This window comes from Nematolebias whitei, chromosome 13 (genome assembly GCF_014905685.2).
Source record: "Nematolebias whitei isolate Nwh7 chromosome 13, NemWhi1, whole genome shotgun sequence".
Classification (NCBI taxonomy): Eukaryota; Metazoa; Chordata; class Actinopteri; order Cyprinodontiformes; family Rivulidae; genus Nematolebias; species Nematolebias whitei.
Window position 1 is genome coordinate 29113280 of NC_056510.1, and position 26155 is coordinate 29139434.

Here is a 26155-nt window from a genome sequence, read left to right on the forward strand (position 1 = left end):
ATCTATCTATCTATCTATCTATCTATCTATCTATCTATCTATCTATCAATCAGTATATAAAGAACATTATAGACAACTCTCAGCACCCTCGTCACTAAAATAAACTGCTACTTACTACTTGTACTACTATTCCTACTTCTCGGTTTTTCACTTATCGCGGGTCTTCAGGGTACAGATCCCCCGCGACAGACGAGGAACTACTGTAATTGGATCGTCAGCCGCATGTGTCTGATGACGAAATCTAAAGCCCGACACCGTCCTGTCCCGCACATTAAGCACATTATTATGGCCCGGGTTTGGGTTAGAAATTAATGTTTATTTCATGTCTAATTGAATGTTTCAGACCCCTGGTTTACATCCACAAAAAGACAGGCAGTTCCTCCTGACCTTCTCTGCTTTTAACACTCCCCCGTCCAGAACATCTCTGTCAAATTTCAGATCTGAACCCAATATGAAAATAAATAACAATTCTTGTTTTCTGTCCTTCAAAAAGAGTGCCCTACTTCTTAAGCATCGTATCAAAACAATGCTGAATGAAAAACGTAGTAGTCAAATCTTTTCTCCAACAGACTGAACTCGTAGCCACTTTAGTTCCTCTACGTTCTTCAGGTAGTAGAGCTCCATAAAGCCCAAGCACAGGTTATCTTGTATAAAACTGTGAGTGTTCACCCTTACCTGCGTGTAGGTTGCATGATTTTACTCGCACGAGGAACTCCGCTTGTTCCGATCAAGGAGGCAGGGCGAGGAAGCGAGCTGCGGGGGGCGGCCGACTGGTTGGTGCTGGCTTTCAGGCTGTGTGGCAGCAAGCTGCTGCTGCTGCTGGTTTTGAGGGGATGAAGCGATGCAGCACTGCTAGGGATGGAGTGTAAACTGGTGGAGGTGGACAGGGAGGTGGGGCCCTGCTGCACTGTGGGGCTTACGTAGGCCGTGGCTTTATGTGGGTGTCGTGAAGTGGAAGGGAAGTTTCCGACACTATGGACTCGCTGACTCAGCTGACCTGGGGGAGGGACTGAAACACAACGAGAGACGATGATGCTACGTCTAAAAATACGAGTAACATGAACTCTGTGAGGTTCATTAATAAAATCATCAACAGCAGCATCTTACTGGAAGACTGGAGGCGAGCAAGCCCATTGGATGAGTCAAAGCTTTGGCTGTTGCGGAGGGAGAGCATTGTTGGCAAAGAGGAGGGGCCATGGGAGGGTGGGTTGACAGGGGAAACCAGGCATGGAATACTGGGAACACTGGGCATGCTGGGAGCTCGGATCAGGTTGGGCATGCTTCTTCGTAGCTTGTCTATGCAACAATATCAACAACTCTTATCAGGTCTTGCAAAAGTAAGACATGCAAGACAGAGTTCATTTGGAGATTTTATTAATTAATGTTTTAACTTCTCAGTTATAGAAATATTTAGGCTTTTTGGAGACATCTGTTTTTATCCTGAGAAAATTAACTTTTATATTTTGATGTTGCTATTACTTAAAGGCTAATCTAACCAAAAATAAAATAATATTTTTGGTAAATAATAGGGTAAAGGATTTATTAAACACTCACCTGTGCTGCTCCTGTACGCTGTTTGGTTCTCTGTCATCAGGCCGGAGGCTCCAGAGAGATGAGAGAGTCCGCTGAGTGAAAACTGAGCGCTGCGTCTGCAGTCTCTGATGCTGGAGAAGGTGTGAGAGTGGGGCAGGCTGCTCCGCTGCATGGACCCGGTGCGGAACAGTCGGGGCTGGGGAGGTGGCAGCTGGTCATAACCCTCGTCATCCTCCTCCTCGTCTTCCTCCTCAAGGTCCATCTCGCTGCGCCTGAGGGAGTGCAAGGAGAAGCTGGACCTGCGACTGCTGGCTGTGGCTGAGGTAGAGGCGTAGTCCTGTCGAAGACCTAAAAGAGCGTAGAGCAGAGGTTTTAGCTTTTATTTGTGAAAAAAATTAAACCTTATTCTTACAGTGACATGATATATTTCCTTTTGGAGGCACCTCTTATTAATTATTCAGTCATTGTACAGGTAAAACCAGACTTCTGCAAGCCTTTTTCTGAAAAGCTCACATTTATTGTAAAAGTAAGACTGTTGAAAACCATTGTCTAAAACTGGACAGACATGAGTCCAGCTGTATTTCTGATGGAAAGTGTCATTTTAAAAATACATTGTATGGTGCTATTTATCTATTTCCAGTAATCTTTTATAACTGGACAGTCCCAGAAGATATGGAAATGGTTTGCATTTTGATTCCCACATTTTCTCCAGCAAGTAGGAGGGCTTCCAACATAGTGGCATTTCTGAGCGGGTGTCATAAAGAATCTTACAAGGTTTTTCCATCCAATTTCTTGCCATTGTAACGATTTATTATATGTCCACTGGCATCTCCATATTGTTACCCTTTCCTCCTCTGTTGTTAAGTTGCCCTCTCTTTCCCATCTTTCTTTAATGATGAGTCCAGCTACAGGCAAGAGGTGGAACACCTGGAGAGCTGGTGCAGAGAGAATAACCTTCACATCAATGTGAAGAAGACAAAGGAGATGATTGTGGACTTCAGAAGGAACAAAAACACCTACACCCCCCTGAACATAAGAGGATCTGCGGTGGAAGTGGTCTCCAGCTACAAGTACTTGGGTGTACACATGAATGACAACCTCAGCTGGAGCAACAACACCACCAGCCTGATCAAGAAAGCTCATCAGAGACTCTACTTCCTCAGACGGCTGAGGCGAGTTGGTCTGGGAAGCTCAGTCCTCACCTCCTTCTACAGGTGTGCAGTGGAGAGCATCCTGTGCTCGAGCATCAATGTGTGGCATGGAGGCTGCACAGCTGCAGAAAGAAAAGCTTTGCAGAGAGTGGTGAAGGCTGCACAGAAATCTGTTGGAGTCAGTCTCCCCACCATCACAGACATCTACACCTACAGATGCAGGAAGAGGGCCACCTGCATCATGAAGGACCCCACCCACCCAGCACACACACTTTTTGCCCCACTCCCCTCAGGAAGGAGGTTAAGGAGCATTAAGTGTAGAACCACTAGACTGAGGAACAGCTTCTACCCTGAGGCTGTTAGACTCATGAATCTCTAACTAGAATAATCAATGTGAAAAACCACATCATGTTGCTGCTGATCTGTTTCATGTTGCTGCTGATCTGTTTCAATGTTGATGTGTTCATGCGTGCACATCCGCTCACACAGACTCATGTTCATGTTTGTGCTGATGTTCAATGTTTTATGTTATGAGTGCTTAGTGTATATTTAGTTGATGTTTTTCTTAGTTCATATCTTAGATGTTATTACTGTTTTTCTTATACATTTTATTGTCGGATGTAACTGGGACCCCGTGTACATAATTTCGCTCCACCACATGTACCACATGAGGTGCGAATGACAATAAAGAAACTCTGACTCTCTGACTCTAATATGAAGGGTTGAATTGTTTTTGAGATCTAGTAGGTTTTTAAAAATCAATTAGATTATTTGCCCCTTAATTTTTGAATTGTAAGCATTAATAAAAATTTCCATTAGGTTTAGGTTAGGTTTATATTCTTGTCAGTAATTGGCTTAATTTTAAAGCTAACAAAATTTCTTATTTGTAAATATTGATAGAAATCCTGTCTATCCAGAAAATATTTTCTTTCTAGTGTCTCAAAATCACTTAAAATTTTGTTGTTCATTATTGTGCAAAGAGCAGTTATTCCTTTTGATGTCCAATCTTTAAATCTGGCATCCAGTATTCCTTTTGAGAGCAAGATCATGTACTTTGGCATAAAATCTCAATACTTTTCAAAAAGAAACAAATATCTGATGACCATTTTATTAATAGCAAGTAAAAAGAACATTACAAGAAAATGTTTATCGCAAGACAAACCAACTCTAGACGACTGGATGGATATAACATTTAACATTCATAAAATGGGAAAAATAACAGCCTCTCTCAATCACAAGACCGAACAGTTTTGTCTACGGTGGCAAAGTTGGGTAGACTATGTGAAATTTAAAAGACCTGATTTTATTTTAAGAGACCGAGCCTGATGATACCACCCTGATAATCCATTCTCCCACAATAGACACATTTTACAATTATTTAACATTATGGTTTTATTTTATGTAATGTAGTTTTTTTTTCGTATTTCATATTATTTCAGTTTTTCTTCTATTACATTTTTTTTTTCAACTGACATAATATTTCTTGGGAAATTGGAGTTGTAGTTTTGTTTTGTATATCATAATGCACTGATACATTTAATCATTCACTATTAAGTACTGAAATGGATATTGTGATGTCGAATCCTAATGTTATGTAAAATTTGCTTCCTTTGAGAATTAATAAAGATTAAAAAAAAGAAAATGTCATGTTACTTTGGTCTGGTGAGTTCAAGTATCACTGATCCAATAATAGTCATTCTTTAGATAAAAACATGGCAGTGGTGTTATATATATATATATATATATATATATATATATTGATGCCTCAAGCGTTTAATGTAAATCATGGAAAATTGTTTTATAAATTGCACAAAAGAAGAGTTCTGAACTATTTATTAAGAATCTTAGTGTATTGGTACGCTCACCAGTCAATCTGTAAAATGGGAAAATCTGTATCTTCTTTTTATGTGAGTAATGATGTGCGACAAGGCAGCATTTTGCCTCCTTGCTTTTTTTAATGTGTATATGGAAGATTTATCTAAGCTGTTAAATCAATGTAGGACTGGCTGCTGGGTTGGCAATAGAACCATCAACCACCTGATGTATGCTGACGATCTTGTAATTTTTTGTCTGCAGCAACTGTTAGGGGTTTGCTCTCAGTATGGATTGGACTTTGATATTAAATATAATGCAAAACAGATTAACATCACGATTATCAGGAGCAAAGAGGACAGTAAATTAACTTTCCCTGACTTCACTCTGTCATACTTGGGACATTACATAACTGCTGACCTGTCTGATGATAGGGACATTTGTATGCAACATGCACAAGCTAATATGCTTCTTCAGAAGTTCTCTATGCTCAGTATCTGTAAAAACTGCACTCTTCAAAGCGTATTGTACTCCAATGTATACTGCCCACCTGTGGTGGCATTACAGAAAAAGCAGTAGGCATAAACTTCAGGTGGCGTAGACGATGGCATGAGGATGCTGCTTAAGGTGCCGCGATGGAGTAGTGCCAGTCAGAGGTTTGTAAATGCCAACGTACCAACTTGTGCTGCTGTGCTTGGAAACCTTATGTACAGATGTTTGTGTAGTTTAACAGACTCTGTAAATAAATAGCATCATTTATTCTTTGAACAACCCCAATACAAAGCTCGGTTCTTTTTGTGGAATCACTGGCGCCTTAATTTATATAGAAATGGAAGAACGTTCTATTTAAATTTTTATTGTTGTTATCATTTTCTTTTGCCTGTTTGTGTTTACTATGGACCATGTGTGTTTGAAATAAAGTTTGATTGATTGATATTACCAATATAAAGACTGAAGGTGAAGGTGGCTCTCTACGTCTATCTCTTAACAAGCTTAAGTTTTAAAATCAGACTGTTCTGTATATATTGGAAGAAAATACACTTTTAATGGTCGACTCACTCTCCTCCTGAAGTCGCGCCATGACCTCCACGTCTGTCATGTCCTGCAGTTTGTAGTTCATAGAGATGGAGTCGTCCTCCAGCTCTGACACCCCCACCTCACTGTCCAGTGATGACTGGGGCGTGATGGCTGCATGGCGCCGACCGACGTCTAAAAACAGAAGGCAGGAGTGATCCACAAGACCTTCCACTTTATAACAAATACCAGGATGCCCTGACAGATGTGGTGTTTAGGTGAATATAACTTATTACTGATGAAATAGCAGAAATGGTTGACGGAGCAGAGAAATCGTGTTGTCGGGGAGGTCTTACTGTGGAGAGCAGCGTTTGACAGAAAGGTGGGCGCTCTTTCGCTGAGGCTGCAGCCGGTCCTGAGCGGGGGAGTCGGCTGGACAACAGACTGAGCGGATGACGACAACGCAGCTTCAAGAGAGGGAAACAGAACAGGATAGAAATGATTAACCCTGCTCTAACTAAAATATAAATGAACAGGCGGACTGCATGAAATTTGAGTCTGCTTATCTCTGTGTCTTCAGGATATGACTCTAATCTCTTCTCTGTAGTTTGCTGTAATCTGATGTACAACCCAAGAGCCAGGATATTTATAAATCTAGGTTATGTTTAAACAGTAAGAGCCTGAAGTATTTTAGAGATAACTACACATTTTGGCACAAAGTCCTGATTAATCTGGACTCGAAGCAAGCTGGACGTTAAAGGAAAGAATGAGTTTATACGTCTTTGATCGATGAACATGATCATGCATATGAAAATGTGGAAAAATAGTTCAGTTTCTTTTACACATTTTGTGAACACTGTAAGACTTCATTGCTGCTATGCTACTATTCTGTGAGATTTTGTAAAAAGTATAGCAGGGTCAAAAATGTTAGAATAGCAGGCTTCAGGTTCTCACATGCACAGTAGATCAGACTTCAAAATTTCATTTTCAGTAATCCAGGTCAAACATCCAACAATGTTCAATCAGGTCATCTGGACAGTTTCTTTATTTGTTGTTGTTGAGATGTTTCGCCCTCCATCCGAAGGGCTTCGTCAGTCTGAGGAGTCACAAACAAACCCCTCCACTGTAGGAGTGCACTGCTTAGTGGGGAAAACACTTTGTTTGGGACTCCTCAGACTGATGAAGCCCTTCGGACGGAGAGTGAAACGTCTCTCAACAAAAAAAATAAAAGAAACTGTCCAGATGACCTGATTGAACATTGTTGGAGTAGATCAGACTGTTTTTACTGGAAAAATGTGAAGCTGTAAATGTGGAAAATTGTATCTTCCTCATTAAGAAAGCAGAAAAAAAAACTGTTTCTCTTTAAATTATATGTTAACATAATTTGTGTGAGAATCTGTGTCTGTCTTGTGTTCTTTCTTTAGATCCATGTATTTAAGTACTGTGTTCCCTGCCTTCCCCGGTGTTTTTCCTTCACGTGCCAGCTCTTCGCTTCAGCTTGAATCCCAGTCACCCCAGGTATTTGTCATTATGTCTCGTTAGTGTCCCTTTAAGTTCAGCTTCTTTGTGTCTACTGGTTGTCCGTGTAGGGCGGCATGGTGGTGCAGTTGCTAAAGCTGTCGACTCTCAGCAAGAAGTTTGCAGGAAGGAATCCCGGCGGGGAGGCCATTCTAGGGGGAGTTTGCATGTTCTCTCCATGCATGCGTGGGTTTTCTCCGGGTACTCCGGTTTCCTCCCACAGACCAAAAACATGCATGTTAAGCCCTATTCACATGGGATTAGTTTTACCTAGGGACCACATGATATTTGCAATAATTACGGAGATTGTCTGTGTTGTTAATCCCATGCGAATCGGCCATGTCAGTAATTTGTAAAGTAAAACTTTCCCCACAAATTACCTCCTATATTTTGCTGAACTCCAATGTCCTGTGATAAAACTAATCTAAACTAATCTAAAACTAATAAAACTAATAAAACTAATAAACGAAGGTTCTTAATGATGTTGTTGAAGCACTGGATGCTAAGGATTATTGTGCTGCACTTTTCTTAGACCTGTCTAAAGCTTTTGACACTGTGGATCATAACATCTTGTGTCATAAACTCTCAGAAATTGGTTTCTCAGAACACACCATTGGTTGGTTCTCTAACTATCTTTCAGACCGGAGGCAATGTGTTCAACATAATGGTACTTCCTCCAGTTATTTAACAGTCAACAATGGTGTACCACAAGGCTCAGTCTTAGGACCCACCCTCTTTACAATCTATATACATAATGTAGGTAAAAACATCCCTAATGCATCCATACATTTCTATGCTGACGACACAGTTGTTTATTGTTGAGCTAAAACAGTTGCTAAGGCTTTCCAGCTTCTGAAATCTGCATTTAACTACATCCAGACTGATTTGTTTCACCTCAAACTTGTCCTAAATGCCGAAAAAACCAAAGGGATGCTTTTTTCAAATAGGAAGTTGGTCCCAGCAGTTCTTCCTCCGATTTTATCCTCAAATGGTGTCCCCATTGAGTTTGTTGATTCCTATAAATATTTGGGTATCTTGGTCGACTCACATCTTTCTTTTAAGCTCCATGTGGAAAACTTGGTAAAGAAACTGAAAGTTAAACTGGGTTTCTTTTTCAGAAACAAATCCTGTCTAACCCTGAATGCTAGAAAACGCCTTGTATCTGTGACTTTCCTTCCCTCCATTGATTACGGTGACATTATTTACATGAACGCTCCTACAAGAACCCTGCAGATGTTGGATGCTGTCTATCATGGTGCACTAAAATTCATAACTGGCTGTGATTATCGTACCCACCACTGCACCCTGTATTCACTGGTTAACTGGACATCATTCACTTCACGCAGACTCTCTCACTGGTACATTTTCATCTTTAAATCACTTCTTGGTCTGTTGCCTTCATACATCTCCTCCTACATGTCTCTGCGTGAGTGCAGCTACGGAGTGCGCTCTCAGGACATTATTACCTGCAGTGTTCCCTCAATGAGGACTGAACTAGGCAAAAGGGCCTTCTCCTATTCCGCTCCTGTTTCCTGGAATATCTTACAAGAAGATTTGAAGCTCTCGACCTTGACCTCTCTAAGTGTCTTTAAGAATCTGTTGGACACCTGGCAGGGTCCAATGCTGACATGTTCCTGTTTTTAGTTTTCTACATTTGTCTTGGAATCTAGCTGTTTTTGTTTTGTTACATTTTCCTTTTAGCCATCCTATTTGTTAAAAAAAAAAAAATGTAGTATGCTTTTTTATAACTGTTTATTGTTGTTGCTGTTGTCCATTGTTGTCATCATTCTTTGTTGAAATCAGGTCTCTTGTAAATGAGTCCTCGAGGCTCAATGGGATTTACCTGTATAAATAAAGGTTGATTGATTGATTGATAATCCAATGCGAATAGGTATCTCTGTGATTTGGACAGAAATATGCAGGATCCAATTTTTTTTATTTTTTCTGTCCTCCGGTGAAACCAGACGTGCCTCCCTGCACCCCCCCCCCCCAACACACACACGCTTCCCTGCTGCACTCTTTTGTCATGTGAACCCTTAAAAAGCCTATTTTTTTTATTTTTTTCTGCATACCTCTTAATTTGAAGGATCAGCTGGTCTCTCAACAAAATTGATCAACTTCTCCTGACAGGAGTGAGAGATCTTTTTTTATACCGTCTCTCCTCATGTTTTCTTTCCTTTTCTCATCCAAGCAAAATATTATTCTGAATAAGAATAAGAGGGCCGTGCTATTTATAGCCGCACCTTTGTGCACTCTGCCCATCTTTTGGACGACTGTACGTACATATTCGCGTTGTATCTCGGTGCAATGCCAACAAAGTTTATTCTGATTCTGATACGTAATGAGGCGCTTTTAGAACAAGGCTATTTTAAATGAACGCGCTTCTCGCTTCGGCTTTTGTAGATGCTGTTACTTTCTTCACCGCAAATGAAGCCGGTGCGGAGACGCTAACCCATCCATCCATCCATTATGTTTACCGGCTTCTTCCTTTTCTGGTAGCGGGAGTCGCTGGTGCCCATGTCCAGCCATCACTGTGCGAGAGACGGGGGACACCCTGGACAGGTCTCCAGTCCATTTCAACTGGCGGGTCAGCGGCGGCCGGTGACAGCTGAGCTTAACGTGGCTTTTTTTTTACTTCTTAAACTGGACGGTCGGACCTGCCTCCTCCTCAACAAGTAGATTAACACAATTTTATACTGTGCATTCTTTAGTTTTCTTTGTGCTGATTCGTTAAACCTCATCAAAGCCTGAGACCGGCCCGGCCCGCACATTATACACATTAAACACATTATACGGACCGACTCGGTCGAGACAACGCAGCGCGTTAACATCATATCCGGAAGATATCTGTAAATTTCAGCCAAATCTCAGACTTTGGTTGTCCCGTGCAAATGTGCCACATAAAAAGCAGACGTTGGGAGTAATTTATTTATTACATGTGGTCCCGAGATAAAACTAATCCTGTGCGAACAGGGCTTTAGGTTTATTGGTAACGCTAAAATGTCTCTAGGTGTGAGTAAGAGAGTGAATGGTTGTTTGTCTTGTTAGGTCCCAAAAATGGGGTGGGTTCCACCGCTAAAGGCATTGTGGATAAACCACGCAATCGGCCCGAACTAGTTACATAGGAGTACCAAAAGGTCCTGTGGATAAGGGGCTTATGTGTCCCTGTGACGGACTGGAGACCTGTTCAGGGTGTCCCCCGCCTCTGCACAGTGGTTGCTGAACATGGGCACCAGTGACCCGAAAAGTAAGAAGCAGATAAAGATAATGGATGGATTGTCCATGTATTGTACTTCTCACAGCTGCCATGCTCCGTCTTCCTCCGTGTCTCCTTGATCCTGTGATGTTGTAAGTTTTGCTGCCATGTCAGCCTTTGTTTTCATATTTTGTTAATAAATTATAATTCTTTATTTTATCAAGTTCCCCACATCTGTCTGCACTCTGGGTTCAAAATCCTTCAGAACATGATAGTTTGGTTGTGAGAAGAAAGTCAGACACAAGTTTAAATCAGAAAGCATGAATTAAAAGCTATGTTATTGGCAATAATACCAAAATACCTCATGTTTATAGGTTATCGTAAACAAACTTCACAACGTAGATTAGGATTTATTACATCCCCAAAACAATCAATCAGTTTGACATATTTCAGCATTATTTGTAACAAAGCTAAAACCTTTGATGGCTTTAAATGATGATGTTCATTAGAATGACTCTTGGTGTTAGTGGTAGCGGTGGGCACGTCTTTGTGTTACCTGGGCTCTCAGTTAGTGAAGCAGGTTTAGTGTAAGGCAGGACGGGACAGCTGAGTGTGGAGAGCCCCTCTATGCAGCTGTACGGACGGACGGAAGACACTCCTCGCCACCGCTTCGCTACGAGAACAAGATTACAGAGAGGCACATGTTAGACCGATCCTTCAACATGTCACACACAGCATGCTGGCTGATTTATTTGAACACACAAAGTTAATCTGCCTCTTACAGATCAGTATTGATGTTGTGAACGATTGGGTCAGAAAAAGCAGATGCAGTAGCTAAAGGTTAAGCTTCCTGCTACAGCTTAAATGGCTAAAGCTGGCATAGTTTATGGGAATAAATGACAACTAATGGGTTGCATATTGCTTGCAGCATAAGCCACTTGTCTGTAAGCCAATCACTGATTTGAAAAGCTTGACACAGGATTATTTGAGGCTTGCCAGGCTTCTCTTTAAACTCCAATTCTCCTCATTATTGCTCATTGAATTTCAATAGGTAAACCCTTAAAGCAAGGCTATGTTTAAATGTTGTGGACAAATAATATCATACCTGTTGTAGATAGATATTTGAACATCCTCTGTTTGGTGAAATATAGTTTAAATGTGAACAGACTATTAAGCTAAAGGAGTAAGGGCAAGAGCTTGTGCCTCAAAGCAACTTCAATCCTAAACATTTTAAAGCAGCTCATGAGAACCTTTTTAAGCACGTTTTGCTAAAATACTTTGGAGATTGGAGCAGTTTTAAAATTACAGCAATCCACTTTGGTTGTCATTCTGTGCAGATTAGCTGTTACAGTCCCATCAGAACTAAATTTAATTTTTCCAAATAGAGGTTGGTCAAAGAGCTATGCACAACAGTTAATATATGTTTTGTTTATACCCTTTCCACACACAAAAAAACCCTTTCAAAAGATCCTAATTATTACTTTAAGCCTATGCATATTTCATTCACCGTGCAAACACTGTTTACCCCCCACTTATAAATGTGCCCTCATTTAGCATTCCTCAGACAATTAGGTTTAACCACTGCTTGATAAATACTGCAAGTTACATAACTACTTCTTCTGGATCTCAGACACAAGGATGTATTCAGGATCCAGAAGAAGCGAGCCAGCCAACTTTAGAAAAAAAAAAAAAAAAAAAAACCTGAAAGTCCAAAGACACAAATCAACAGTGACACTGCTGATGTTGGTTTCTCAGTCGCAGTGCGAACACACACTGGGTGATAATTTCATATGTGATATAAGATTAATCCAATTCAGTTCAGTTTATTTATATAGCACCAAGTCACAACAGAAGTCATCTCAGAGCACTGAACAGAAGAACAGAAACATTCATATATCTGTATATATAAAAAGCAAGTTAATAACATTATTTATCTGAGGAGCAGACTGATTTGAGTCTAACTTCATCGCAGTCTCCCAACCTGAACAAGCATGAAGGCGACAGTGGAAAGGAAAAAACTGCCTCATGAGGAAGTAACCTCTAGTCCTGAGGCATTCAATTAAAACTCACTGAGGTCCAGTTACTAAAATTTCTCCTAGTAAAAGGTCCGAACGAAGGCCCAACGTTTGACTTTTATGGTCTTGCCTACCCATATTCACATTTTCACTGTTAACAATCTGCACTATAATAAACAACTAGCTCTTTTACCATATTTAAAAGTCGTCCCAGGCAAATCAATTTAAGACCTTTATTTCAGATTAAAACCAAAAGCTCAGAATAAAATACATCTTAAATGTGCAAACAGTCCCTAATAAGCCTTTTTCTCTTAAGAGGTCCAATAATTGAAGGCTTACACTTAAAGTAAAAAAAAAAGTTAATATCCTTAAAAAAACAGAAAACAATAAAAAGTTGCTCTTTTAGTGTAAAATGTGTAAACAGAGGAAGTAAACTTTTTCTCTCTCTCTCTTTTTTTTTTTTTTTTTTTTTTTTCTTAAAGAGGCACCAACCTATAAAAATTTAAGTTTTCAAGTAAAACACGTCAGCATATTCAGAAAACAATAAATAAAAATGTCTCTTTAGGAAAAAAAAAAAAACTGAAAACAGAGCTTTTAACATCTTTTCTCTTTTGATGATTATTTTACTTTTCTTAATGAGAGAACTGGACATGGGCTTGTCCTGCCAGTAATTTAAGTCTTGGTTGACGTCAGCGCCACTCAGTAACATCTGACTCATTGATGACTCTGAACAGCTGCATCCAGCTGTGCCAGCACATCATCTGTTAATATTTCAGATTTTCTGCTTGCTGTTGAAGCTGACCGAGATTTGTTAGATTTTTTTTTCACACATCTCATCTTTTTGTTTTCCATCAAATGTCTCAGCAACAGCATAAGCACTCCTTCACGACTGTCCCGTTGAGTGAACGTTCAGCACGTTGCTGGGCTGTACAAGTACACGTTTTCAGCATAAACTTTTTTTTTTACTTTGGAGCACGAGATGCTCTCTTCCTCTCTGATCTGCTGCACCGGTGCAGGGAAAACAAAAGATATGATGGGCTCATTAACTGAGTGATGCTATTACTGTAACACCTGAAGTAGAGTGAACCTCCAAAACACACCTCCTGCTTCTCTGCTTGGCTCTGCACCTAAGCTGTCTATCACTGGAAAAATGCTCCATGAAAATGATCTATTTTTGTGAATTTATCAGATTGGGCATGAGTCCGGACAGAACTATCACTCAGTCTGGATATGGACCCAGGTCCGCCTAGTGACCTCTGCTCTAGCAGAACCAGGCTCAGGACAAGCAGACATCTGCTTTGACCAGATGGGTTTGAGAGGAACAGTAAGGAGGAACAGATACACAATGGCAGGTCGAGAATCACATGTTAAGATAGAAATACGTGATCTCAATGTTCCTCACTACCTGTGCAATAACCTGTCACACAATCTGTGTAGTTTATGTTGGCTATGTGCAATTTATTTCATGTGCATTTAAGCTTATATCACTACCTGTGAAATACTTTTTGATACAAATTCATCCAACCTGCACCGTTACACCATGTTGTTGTTAACTATGTTTCTTTTAGACCTTGTAAATATCATATTTCTTTTTCACTTTTTGGCACTTTATTTTGTACCCTTATTGCATGCTTTCGCATGTCTTGTTATTTTTGTTGTTGTTGTTGTTGTTGTTTTTAGTGAGTCAAATTGGTTCTTCTCATCTTGAACATTTCATTGCACTGTTGACCCTGTGTTAACCTGCATATAGTAAGTGGACTGTACTTATATAACACTCAAAGCACTTTACAACACAATCTGTGTCCTCATTTACCCATTTATACAGCACTCTACTAGATCTATGCAAAGCTAATTGAACAAATCATTCTAAAGAGACTAATCAGTGCTTTATCACATTCATACGCCAGTGGGACATACATTTTCAGTTCAGGTTCAGTGTCTTGCCCAGGGACACTTTAGCAAGTTGGAGTCGAACCCCCAACTCTAGCATTGGAGGACGACTGCTCTAACCACTCAGCCACAACTGCTCCATATGACAAATAAAATAAACAACATAACATTATTCAATCAATAAAAATGTACCGGTATGTGAATGTTTCTGTTCAGTGCCCTGAGACGATTTTGTACAGTTACAGCTTTGTTAGCAAAGGTGCCTGTGTGACAATTGAGACTGAGCTTTGGCTCAGAAATATGTTTCTGTTGTTACTTTATGGAAAGAAAAAAATATTGATATATATATATTGTGTATTGCCATATATCTTAAAATATTGAGATATTAATTTTGGTCCATGTCGCCCAGCCCTAGTAGTTACAGCCAGTTATGAATCTTAGCGCTCCAAGGTAAACAGTATCCAACATCTGCAGGGTGCTTGGAGCATTCATATAAATAATGTCACCATAGTTAATGGAGGGAAGGAAAGTAGCAGCTACAAGGTGTTTCTTAGCATTCAGAGTTAAACAAGATCTACTTCTGAAAAAGAAACCCCATTTTAATTTTCATAAGTGAACGTGTTTTTCACAAGTGAAAGCTGGATTACAAGCTGAAACTTAGTTACTTTGAATGAGGACTCTAGCTGAGACGGGGTTATGAGATTATAATTATCAACAACAACAACAAAAATCTGTTGCACTTAGGGGTGCAGAAAAAAACCAGATTTTTCAAAGAATCTAGATTCTTAGTCCTGGTGATTCTGAATAATTTCTAAAGGTCCAAAAATCGATTTAAAAATGCATTAATTTTTAAAATTTTTTCCGCTCCTACTCCCCGTTCGGCCACCGTAGGGGTGCAGGTTTATTTTTAATACGCTGGATTCAATGTACGTTATTCCGTCATGTAGATTTTTTTTTTTTTTTTTTTGCGATAAAGCAGCTCCACAACTTCACCATGAAACAACAAATGGGAGAAGCTCTGATGCAGCTGCAGCTCAAAGGTAACTGTTTTTTCTCATATTACACTATAACTTATAGACAAGTTATAAAACAAACTTAATGTAATTTGTCTTTTTATCAGGTTGAAGAGGACAGATGAGACACATCACCTGGAGCCAGTTCTAAATGATACAGTTTATGGTTTATAAATTATAGTTCAGAAGAGGTTTTTGTGCAAACTTGCACAGGTTTTGAAATTGTGTTAAATATTCACTAAATATGAATCAATATGGTGAAGACTGTGAAGTCTGTATATTTCATATTAGGTTAAGTTTTGAAAATATAACAAATGTTAGAGCAATATGGTTAAAAATAATTGAAGTCTGTATTTTATTTTGTGCTAAAGGTTAATGTACTATGGTAGGCTGAAGTCTGTTTACTTTTGTATTTATATATTTTGAATTATTTGTCTGTGATGGACTGGAGACCCGTCCAGGTGCCCCCCACCTCTCACACAGTGATGGCTGATATGGGCACCAGTGATACCAGTGACTCGAAAAGGAAGAAGTGGATAAAGATGATGGATGGATGAATTATTTTTTGGTAGATTTTTATTTTATTTATTTGTGTTTGGAAAAATTCAGGCAACTAAGTTAACCTAATACTGGTAATTTAAGTTACAGAATTGTATGCACTCCTATATTTTTTCCTATTTTTTGGTATAAATATAAAATGAATAAAAAATATTTGATACAGTAAGGAACCTAAAATGATTTTTAAATAAATGTTATATTTATTTACATTGTTGTTTAATCTTTTCAGCTTGTCAGTTACATAATTGAAACAAAATTTATGACCATTTCAATAGAAAAATCGTTTCTGAATCAAAAATAGTTTCCGAACTGGAAAAAAAAATAAAAAATAATAATAATAATAATCGATTTTATATCGTATCGTGACACCAAAAATCAGAATTGAATCGTATCACTAGACACTGAGAGATTCGCACCCCTAGTTGCACCTATTTGTTAGTGATTTTACCAAGCTAGTTTAACCAAAACCATCTGTAAGTTAAACACTACACAATTCACAAACATAGTTAATTATACATCCCTGATAAACAAAGATAAATGTTAATTTGCCTTTGAGTGATCTGCCTCTTAACAAAAAAAATAAAGTTTTTATTTTGTTTTACAGGACACAGTATGGAGGATGCTCGCATCACCCCAGCCATTTGTCTGTGTAAGTCTTCCAGGCCACAAGCTCGTCACAGAGACGGCCACTAGCTGGCCATCAAGGTTGCAGATGATAGAGAGAGTGCTGGAGCAGGAAAGAGCACTTTCTCAAGTCCTCTCTGCTGACACAAAAACCTGGCTTCTTGTCCCTACATGGCAGGACATGGAGGTTCTGGAGGCAGTTCAGGAAGCTCTGAAACCCCGTCAGGACTTCGCAGATGCTCTTTCAGGTGACGAGTATGTGACTCTGTCCTATGTCAGACCTGTGCTACACCTGTTTAACACTAGTCTCCTGGCCCCTGCAGAGGGGGACAGTGAGCTGTGTCAATCCATCAAGACCAGCATTGTGGATTACCTCAACAATGAATTTGCAGACCTGTCCACTAGTGACCTGTTGGACATTGCGGCTTTTGTGGATCCAGGATTCAAGATCAAGTACACCCTGAGGGAGAACACGGATGCACTAAAAAAAGTCATCTCGGAGGTGGAGTCTCTGCTCAACTCTCAGAACAGACGTTTGTCCGAGCCACCTAAACCAGCAACGCCTGAGTCTGCAGACCCAAAGGAAGCGGCAGTGGCATGCACGGCTAAAAAGAGGAGAACACTGGGAAGCTTCTTCCAAAACACAACAGCCACCACCAGCACACAGGAGGCAATAAAACAAGAGCTTTTTAGCTACCTGTTAGTTTGTGTGGAGAATGATGCTGACCCTTTCAAATGGTGGAAGAAGCATGAAGTTGCCTATCCAGCACTGAGCCAGCTGACCAAGAAATACCTCTGTGTGTCAGCCACCAGCTCCCCTGGAAGGCTTTTCAGTTGCAATGGGAACATTGTAACCTCCCACAGGGCATCCTTAAAACCTCACACTGTTGACACACTAGTTTTCCTGGCACAGAACCTATAATTGTACAGTACTTGACCTGGCCTGTTGTGTTCTCATATATTAGCATGTTGATTGGAGATTTGCACGAGCTGCACCGACTCATGTTCAGGCTGCTGTTTAATACACTGTATTGTATTACATTAGTGTAGCGTATATCTTAGATCCTTATATACTGTTTCTTTTTTTAATACTTCATATTTTTATTATTTTTGGGTGTAACTGGGACCTTGAGTACGCAATTTGGTTCCACCTCGTGTACCACGTGATGCAAATGATAATGAAGAACCTTGACTAAAAGAATGTCATTTTGTTCATTTCATTTAATTTGTTGACATGTTTTTTTAATTTGCCCAAAGTACTAGTTTCTTGTGCTGGAGCACACATGAGTGAGCTCTTTGGTGAACTTCTACTTGATTAGAATAAGACGTTTTAAAGAGCAAGTCAGCTGTTCGTTATGTTTGCTCTGTATCTTTTCTGTTTTAAATTTGAAGTGTTTTTGGTTTTGTTATGCTGGAAAATAACTTTTTTTTTTTTTTTTTAGACATTTCTTTTGTACAATTAAAGCTGTTTGTTAATAAAGGTGCCTGTGTGACAACTGGGACAAAGCTTTATTAGTTTATGGAAAGGGAAAAAAGACATTTATCACCATTCATTTTAAGAATATTGCAATATTAATGTTGGTCCATAGCGTCCAGCCCTAACAGCATGAGAATATCTGATCACAGGACATTATTTTAAAATCAAAGCAGCAAATAGCTCCACATGAAAAAGTATGTGCTTTTCTATAGTCTCATGCAAAGGCTGTTGGAGCAGCTTCAAAAACCTACTTAATATAACCAGAGTTTCTATGGTTACCATATCCCCACGCATGTGAGACTCAGATCTAAAACTGGGTCCAGCAGCACATAATGCCACATAAGTGTACTAGTTATGGTGTTTATCCCTATAAAAATAAATCATATTATCATATTTGGAATCTCAATAATCCCTTGTCCCAAATAATGTGATTATAACTACAAATACATGTTATGGCCAGAACTGCCCCCAGACACAAATAAAAGTAAAATACACTCACATTTGGTTCTTGCTGAGGTGACTTTACAAAAATTACAGCTTTGTTTAATGTAGATTAGTAAAACAAATGAGTTATCCAGATCTTAATTTATGCGGGGAGTTTCTAATGATGCACATTAAAGTGAAAACTAATAGCTGAGTTTATATATATATAAACTCTGGAAAGTGAAATCAGATTTCCAACAAATCGAGCACAAAGTCGTGTTTCATCACCATGTTTCTGTGTATTTTTCCACTGTCCTACATTAGATCTACAGCTGTGGCTGACCAGTATGAGCAGCACAAGATGGAAATCTGTTTGAACCCAATGTGGGACAGGATGCATTCTGACGGAAAAAAAAATCCAAGCTATGATTAGTCTGTTCCTCATATGTACAGGAAACAAAAACTTTTTATGTGTTCGATGAAATATCACATTTTCTAAATATGTCAGCGTGGTAAGAACTAGTCACTATTTCTCCAAATTGAGATTGTTCAAAGAACTATCTACAACAGGTAAGATATTAACTTTATAAATTAGAACTTCTAAAAATTCTTCAGTATTTCTTTAAGTACAGGTATTTAATTTTCCCATACACATAATTATTACTAATGCAGTTGTTTAATGTCACATTGTGAATTGCTCTGAACAGAAATGTCCAAAACAAATAAATTGATGATAAACACTTTCTAAAGTGGCACATATCCCAAAACATATTGGTACCACTTAACAATAAGGCTCCCCTTATGATAGAGTTTATAGATACATTATTAATTCCTCTATAAATACTATAAATCATTAATAACTGCTTATTATGCATTAATTAAGGGTGACACAGAGAAAAAACTGACCAGTTTGTTGCCACATAGTGAGCCAAATCTGTTTACCTATATATTTCATCTAGAGTTGTTATATTAAACATTTCAGACTAAATTACTACCTTGTGAGCACAATAAGCATTTGTAAACCTATTTAGCATATAATATTGTACTTTATCACTGCATTATAAGTATCTACAACTAATATTATAGCCAAAAAATAGGTTTACAAATGCTTATTGTGCTTACAAGGTAGTAACTTAGTCTGAAATGTAACAAATCTAGATGAAATATATAGGTGAACAGATTTGGCTCACTATTTGGCAACAAACTGGTCAGTTTTGTCTCTGTCACTCTTAATTAATGCATAATAAACAATTATTAATGATTTATAAAGTGTTTATAGAATAATTAATAATGTTTCTATAAACCATTAGCCATCTATAAGGAAGCCATCTATAAGGAAGCCATCTATGGGGTGGCAGTGGCTGAGTGGTTAGAGCAGTCGTCCTCCAGTATGAGAGTTGGGGGTTCAATTCCACCAGCAGTCATGCTGAAGTGTCCCTTGGCAAGACACTGAACCCCTCACTGCCTTCGATGTGTGTCCCATCAGTGTATGAATGTGATAAAGCTCTGATTATAGAGCTGTATGAGTGGGTAAATGAGGGCACAGGTTGTGTTGTAAAGAGCTTTGAGTATCTTGATAAGATAGAAAGGTGTTATATAAGTACAGTCCATTTATAACGGGAGCCCTTATGGTTCCCATATTTTTCTACATATTCAAAATTTGGTTTAACCTATCTTTGAGACATTCATCATTACAGACTGGAGCCAGCACGGTCAGAGGTGTGTGCAGATGTTGATCCAGCTGTTCTAAACATTCTACCTTGATCAAGTCTGTGACAGAAGGTCATCTTAGCCAGCTCCACCTCAGGCCCAGGATGGTCCAGGACCTGCCTGCACCACTGGAGAGGGCTGACGATGCTTTCACTCTGGAGCTTAGCTTTTGGAGTCACATAAAGCCTGGAACATAAAGAGCATACAGTCAGTCATGTCCTGCACCATTAACTGCACAGCCAGTTAAAAAGAGTCAACACTGCTCCACTTATTACGCTTAGAGAAATATTTATCCACAAAAAATGACAGGTCATGAGCTCCACGGGTGAGTTTTACAGTGTTTTGTTAAACTGACCACTTTAACTCAACCTGTGAGATTTTTGGGAAAACCAAACGATTTTCAACAAAGTGCATAAACAACCTCATGGATTCATTCATTAAAAGCAGAACATTGTGAAAAATAATCAATCGTATACATTCCTTCAAGGAATTCTTTAATCTTATCTGTAATGTACAAAACTAAAATCATGTTGAGGTGCTAAGGCTCTCGATCAAAAGGCAAACAAACTTAAGATAAATAAGGATGCAGTTCATCAAGAAAATGGTTGAGCTTGACAAAAGCACATAAGTACATAACTTGCCTTCTTGCATGACAAAGCTTTAGACGATCTGTAATCATGGCTGCTGTTTTGGAACCAGAAAGTGACAAGTTCAATTCCATGTCCGTGAAGAAGATGCCTAATCCCGAGCAGCTTAAATTGATGCCCACTGCTCCACTTGTGTGTTTCACGTGTGATGAGTCAAATACAGAAAACATCATACAGTGATGACAACCCATAGCACTTTCATGATAAGTCTCAGCTACTACCACACTAAACATTAGTTCCACATCTACAAATGGCCTTTATGTAAGGTCATTTAGCTGTGGTGGCATTTTGAATTGAGTTGAGTCCAAAAGTACTCAGTTGTACATCTAATGATTACTCTCTGAGAGTTTTGTTAAATCTGTCTAATGGTTCATGAGATATTTTGCTAACAGACTTACCTATTGCAAATGGACCTTAGTTTTCTGAGTATGTTGTCTGGCTCACACTTAAACTAGTGTATCAAACTATTTTATAAAACAATAGTAACGATGATTCTGCATGTCATCAGAAATGTACCATAGGACTACACTGGAGTCCTGACATGTCTACTCAGGGACTATTCAAGAGGATGAACCCAAAGCAGGCAGAGCGGACCTTTAACTCAACAATTAGGTCAGTGGTAGCTGACTTTAGGGTGAACTTGTCATGTTAAATGGAGGCCAGCACATACTGGATGCAGGAAAGAAATGCTGGATCCCATCAGTGCAGCACTCAGCTGTGAACTCCATTTTCCACCTCAGATACACAAAGCTGGTGTAATACTTCAGCAGTCAGCTCGTCGGTCGGTGTGCGAGCTTCTCAAGTCAGCAGCTACTGTGCTTCAAAGTAGTTCAGCCCGGGGCTGAACAGCACGCACACAGCAACGCTGTTTGATCGCACACTGAAGGGGGGCATTGTTTCTAAATTCATCCCACAGCAGACTCGTTCTGAACGCCTACCTGTGCTGCATGCAGGGTGCATACAGAAGCATTTTCTCCCATTACCAAGAGTCTTCCAGCTTAATAAGTGAGAAAGATTAATACTCAGATCAACAAGAGGCTGCATGGCAGAGCTGCACTTCTTTTATTTCTTCTTGAAAATATTGTTTCTAATGTGAGGGGCTTTCTGAATTCAGACTAACAGATCAGGAGCTCTGAGTTTCAAAATTGCAGTGAGCTCACATGCATATCCCTCTCCCTCCCCTCCCTCCTGAGGGTGATTAGGGTCTTCGTTCCCTTCTCAAACTATCTTCTCTGTCCAAAATATGAACATTGCTGTCCTCTCTTTCCCAGTGTTGTAATGTAACAACGTAGAAATACTTAGGTACTTAAGGAGAATTGTGACATATTTTTACTTTACTTCGTTATTTACATTTCAAGCGGCTTTCACTTTTACTTCAATACATTTCCTCAACAAAATGTGTACTTTTACTTCAATACATTTTCCTTAACCATTTTAGTTACCAGTTACTACAATTTAAATTTAGAAGAAATCTGATTGGGCAATGCCTGTTTGTTCTCCCAGTTTGTGACTTCATGCGACCACTTCTCTCTCCCTCACTGACACTGTCAATCACAAACCCAGCCTCTCCCCCGCGGCTTGTGTGAAACCTGCAGCTCCCGCTGTGAACAAGCAAGAAGTATGTACAAATATCAATCGTTACAGTACGTCTTTGTTGATTCACAGTGGAGACACATTCCTGATAAGTCCTGATGCATGCTCAATAATCCAGGTAGAAAAATCTAAAAATGTTCTATCTGGTCCTCTGGACATTCAAAAAACAAAACAAAGCAAAACAACAACAACAACAACAAAAAAGTAGAAATGTTTTGTCTTTCATCCGAATGACTTCCTCAGTCTGAGGAGCTGTATTCAGCTCAGTCTTATAAATAGCACCTTCTCAGAGTGGATCAACCAGTTTGCTGCTGACAACCAAAACCAGCTGATCACATGCTCAAGAAGGACCATCAGATTAACAATGGATCATTAGCACACTGATGGCTGTTTACTATTCACAGAGGGTTGAGTGATACTAGCAATCACAGCATTGTAAGAGGGGGACAGTTGAACACGGAGGCCTCCACCCCTGTTTAATGATGGACAATTTCTTTTCACAAAGATGGCCTCCTTTACTCCTCTCTCAAACCATCGTTCCTCTCTGTCCAGGATGTGAACATCTTCATCCCTGAAAGAGTGACCGCTGGCCTGGAGATGAGTGTAGACCGCAGAGTCCTGGCCTGATGATGTTGATCTTCTGTGCTGGTCCATCCTTTTGGCCAGTGGCTATTTAGTTTCCCCGATGTAAGACTGATCACCCTCCTGACACTGAACAGCATACACAACATTACTCTGTTTGTGCCGGGGGACTGGATCTTTGGGATGAACCAGTCTTTGCCATAATGTATTTTGGGGTTTAAAAGCCACTGGGGCGTTATGTTTAGAAAATAAACATCTCAGTTTCTCTGATACTCCCTCAACATATGGAATGACCACTGGTCTGGGTCTGGGTTCCTCCTTTTCACCTGATGGCTGACTGGAGTCCTGTTTGGGTTTCTTCTCTGCTTTCAGGAAGGCCCAGTTAGGATATCCACATTACTCTAGAGCCTGTCTTGTGTGGGATTTCTCCTTCTGCCTGGCTCCTGAGTTAGTGGGGATGCTGTCTGCTCTGTGATACAGAGTCCTGATGACGCCTAACTTGTGCTCCAAATTGCCAAAACTGAGTCTGCAGTTTGACTCCCATCACCCTTTGGAGCACAAGTTAAGAGTCATCAGGACTCTGTTATTGTTGTCTTTGCTTTGTTTTGTTTTTTGAATGTCCAGAGGACCAGATTTAACTTTTTTAGATTTCTGATAAGCGTGAAAATGACGATAACTGCTAAAAAGAAGACGTTTGGTGTTCTCCAAGACAAGAACTGCTTCAAGAACATTGGAACTAGTTCCTATACTATTAGATTATCCTATAATACAGTATATCCTATATTATTAATTAGTCAGAAAGAAACAAGCCATAACCAAACAGATCCTAGCTCAGTAAACAAGCCAACTACCCAAAAATGTGAGCTGTCCAACAGCTTTGTTATTAAAGGTTAATAAAGGTTGAATACTTCATTAGAATCAGACTTTTTAAAGAACAATCTTTTATTGTTCAGGTCAAACTTTCCAAGTTTTTTCCACTGGATATTGCACCCAATAAATGTTGTTTTGGAAATTCTAACTTACTTTTACTTAATACTTTTACTTTAAGTACATTTTATAAGATACATTTACTTTTGATACTTAAGTACATTAAATGTCCGATACGTTAAGATTTTTACTTAAGTTATAATTTTAAAGGCGACTTTAACTTTTACCAAAGTAATTTTATGGTAAGATACTTGTACTTTCACTGAGGTATCACTTTGAGGTACTTTATACAACACTGCTCTTTCTGCACAACTAGCATTATTTTAAGTGACATATTTGTTGCCATGATGATGCCTTTATCTGTGTGTGTTTGGTTGACCGTCTGTTAGCAAAATATCTTATGACCCACCAGACATATTGCATTGAAATTTTCAGAAATAAATTGTTGGATCTGCATCTACGACTGGTTAACTTTTGGAGTCAGCTTGATTCAATATGGCCACCATAGCTAACCAAAATTCACACACAAAATATTGGCTACAACTCCATCAATTTTATAAATATTTCCCTAAAATTTGGTGTGGTAGTAGCTGAGACTAATTCAAAACATGTGCACATCTTTGTTTTAAACTTTAGCAACAAGTCAACCATGTGTGTGTTAGCAAAATATCTCGTGAACACCTGGACAGTTATTTGTTTAGTTAACTACAAGTAATTACGTTTGAGAATCAACCAAATTTAAGATGGCTGCCACCTTCACGAACACAAAACCCCTGTCAGTTTTACAGACAACGTGGTGGTAGCTGAGAGTAGTTACCAACACACAGTCAGAGAGCTGCAGAATGCACGAGATCTCGGTGGGATCACTTTATTTGTAAGATTTAATCAAAACAACCATTACCATTTCATTTTTCAATCTCGAAATATGATCTTAGTTGCGTGCAATCATACACTGGAGGGAGGGAAGGGAGGGTGATTTGCATGTGAGTGCAAAGCAGATTTAAAGCTTCACATACGGTGAGAAGAAGCTGAGGTTTTCATTGCAAATGATTAAAGAGTGGTCGACATGAACTCAGTGCTCACCAGCTATCAGCCTCCCCCACTGAGAGCACCGTGTCCAGGTCCAGAACGTCCACCTCGTCCAGAACAGCCGCGGCACCGGCGTCCTCCTCCGCGGCGGCAGGAGACCCGGAGCTCGGCTGAAAATAGGGCAGCGGCTCCTGGGAAGAACCCCGGGGCTCGGACGCACACGGCCGGGGCCGTGCCGGACTCGAAACGTCACATTTAGCGTGGAAAGTGTCCCCCAGACACGCGCGCGGGGTCTGGAGACGCGCCGGGCCGACGGGACAATTGTTTCCAGCGCTCGCTCTGCTCCGCAGTTGTTCGTTCTGCCTCTCCAGTCTGCGCACCAGCTCCTGCAGCTTCAGCACCTCCAGCTCCGCGCTGGCGATTTTACTGCTGCCATCGACGTCTGCCATCATCTGGGGGGTCAGAACCTCTGCGTCCATTTGGTGAAGCACATTGGAGAGGAGCAGGGACTACAAAACACACAGAGAAGGTGTCCAGACCCCCCCTGTTAAAACCACCACCACACGCACACTCATGACTGCACAGCCGCCTTCTGATTGGCCAGCAGCTCGGACTTTAATTCCCATCACACCATTTCCCAGGAAGTCCTCCTTCTGGCACTCGTTGCACATCCAGCATCTGACATGTTGGTTTAACTCTTCTGAATGATGTGGAATACAGTTCTGCCACTCTGAAGAAACATATCATCATATTACTATGACATTGAAATGACTTATGAGATCCTGAGTCATATTTCTGAGATGCTTTAATTAGGAGATGCTAAGTAATGCGATTTGAGGTGTTAAGTCATAATTATCAGATGCTTGTGCCCTTTTAAATCAAAGAAGTTACAAAAAAAGTGTTACGTAAACACAACAAAACAGTTTTCAAGTTCCATGTTTAGACTGACAGACTTATTTAATAAATTTACTCCAAAAAGTCTTGATTATTTTATTTTTTTTACATTTTGCTCTCAAGAAGTCAGTTCTTGCAGTCCTTTGTACCAGTTGTGATTAATAGTTTAAGATTTCCAAAGGCTTTTCAATTATCCAAAAAAAAAGTTAAGTCAGGTCCTCTGGACGAATTCTTCTTGTTCAAACAATTCGGCTTTTATCCAAAAGACTTCCTCAGTCTGAGAAGCTGCAACAAACTCAGTCTTAAGCACCTTCTCATAACCAGTTTGCTGCTGACAACCAAAACCAGCTGTTCACATGATCAAGAAGGACCATCATCCTAACGACAAATCATTAGCACCCTGATGGCTGCTTGATAGTCACAGAGGGCTGAGTGATACAATCAATCAATCACAGCATTGTAAGAGGGGGACAATTGAACCCGGAGGCCTCCGCCCCTGTTTAATGATGGACGATTTCTTTTCACAAAGATGGCCTCCTTTACTCCTCT

At 39.7% G+C, this 26155-nt stretch overlaps 1 protein-coding gene across 1 annotated transcript in view; it reads right to left on the reverse strand.

Annotated features, from left to right (window-relative positions):
* slain1a (SLAIN motif family, member 1a) overlaps positions 1–25238 on the reverse strand; it is a 29736-nt gene extending 4498 nt beyond the window's left edge. Inside the window, exons 1-8 of the mRNA XM_037686585.1 lie at positions 24767–25238; positions 19984–20120; positions 10781–10897; positions 5867–5977; positions 5556–5705; positions 1555–1881; positions 1108–1296; positions 676–1009 (exon numbers count right to left, since the gene is read on the reverse strand). Of these exons, the coding sequence (XP_037542513.1) occupies positions 676–1009; positions 1108–1296; positions 1555–1881; positions 5556–5705; positions 5867–5977; positions 10781–10897; positions 19984–20120; positions 24767–25191 (1790 nt within the window). The 5' untranslated portion in view covers positions 25192–25238. The remainder of the gene's footprint in view (positions 1–675; positions 1010–1107; positions 1297–1554; positions 1882–5555; positions 5706–5866; positions 5978–10780; positions 10898–19983; positions 20121–24766) is intronic.
* Between the last annotated feature and the right edge of the window lie 917 nt (positions 25239–26155).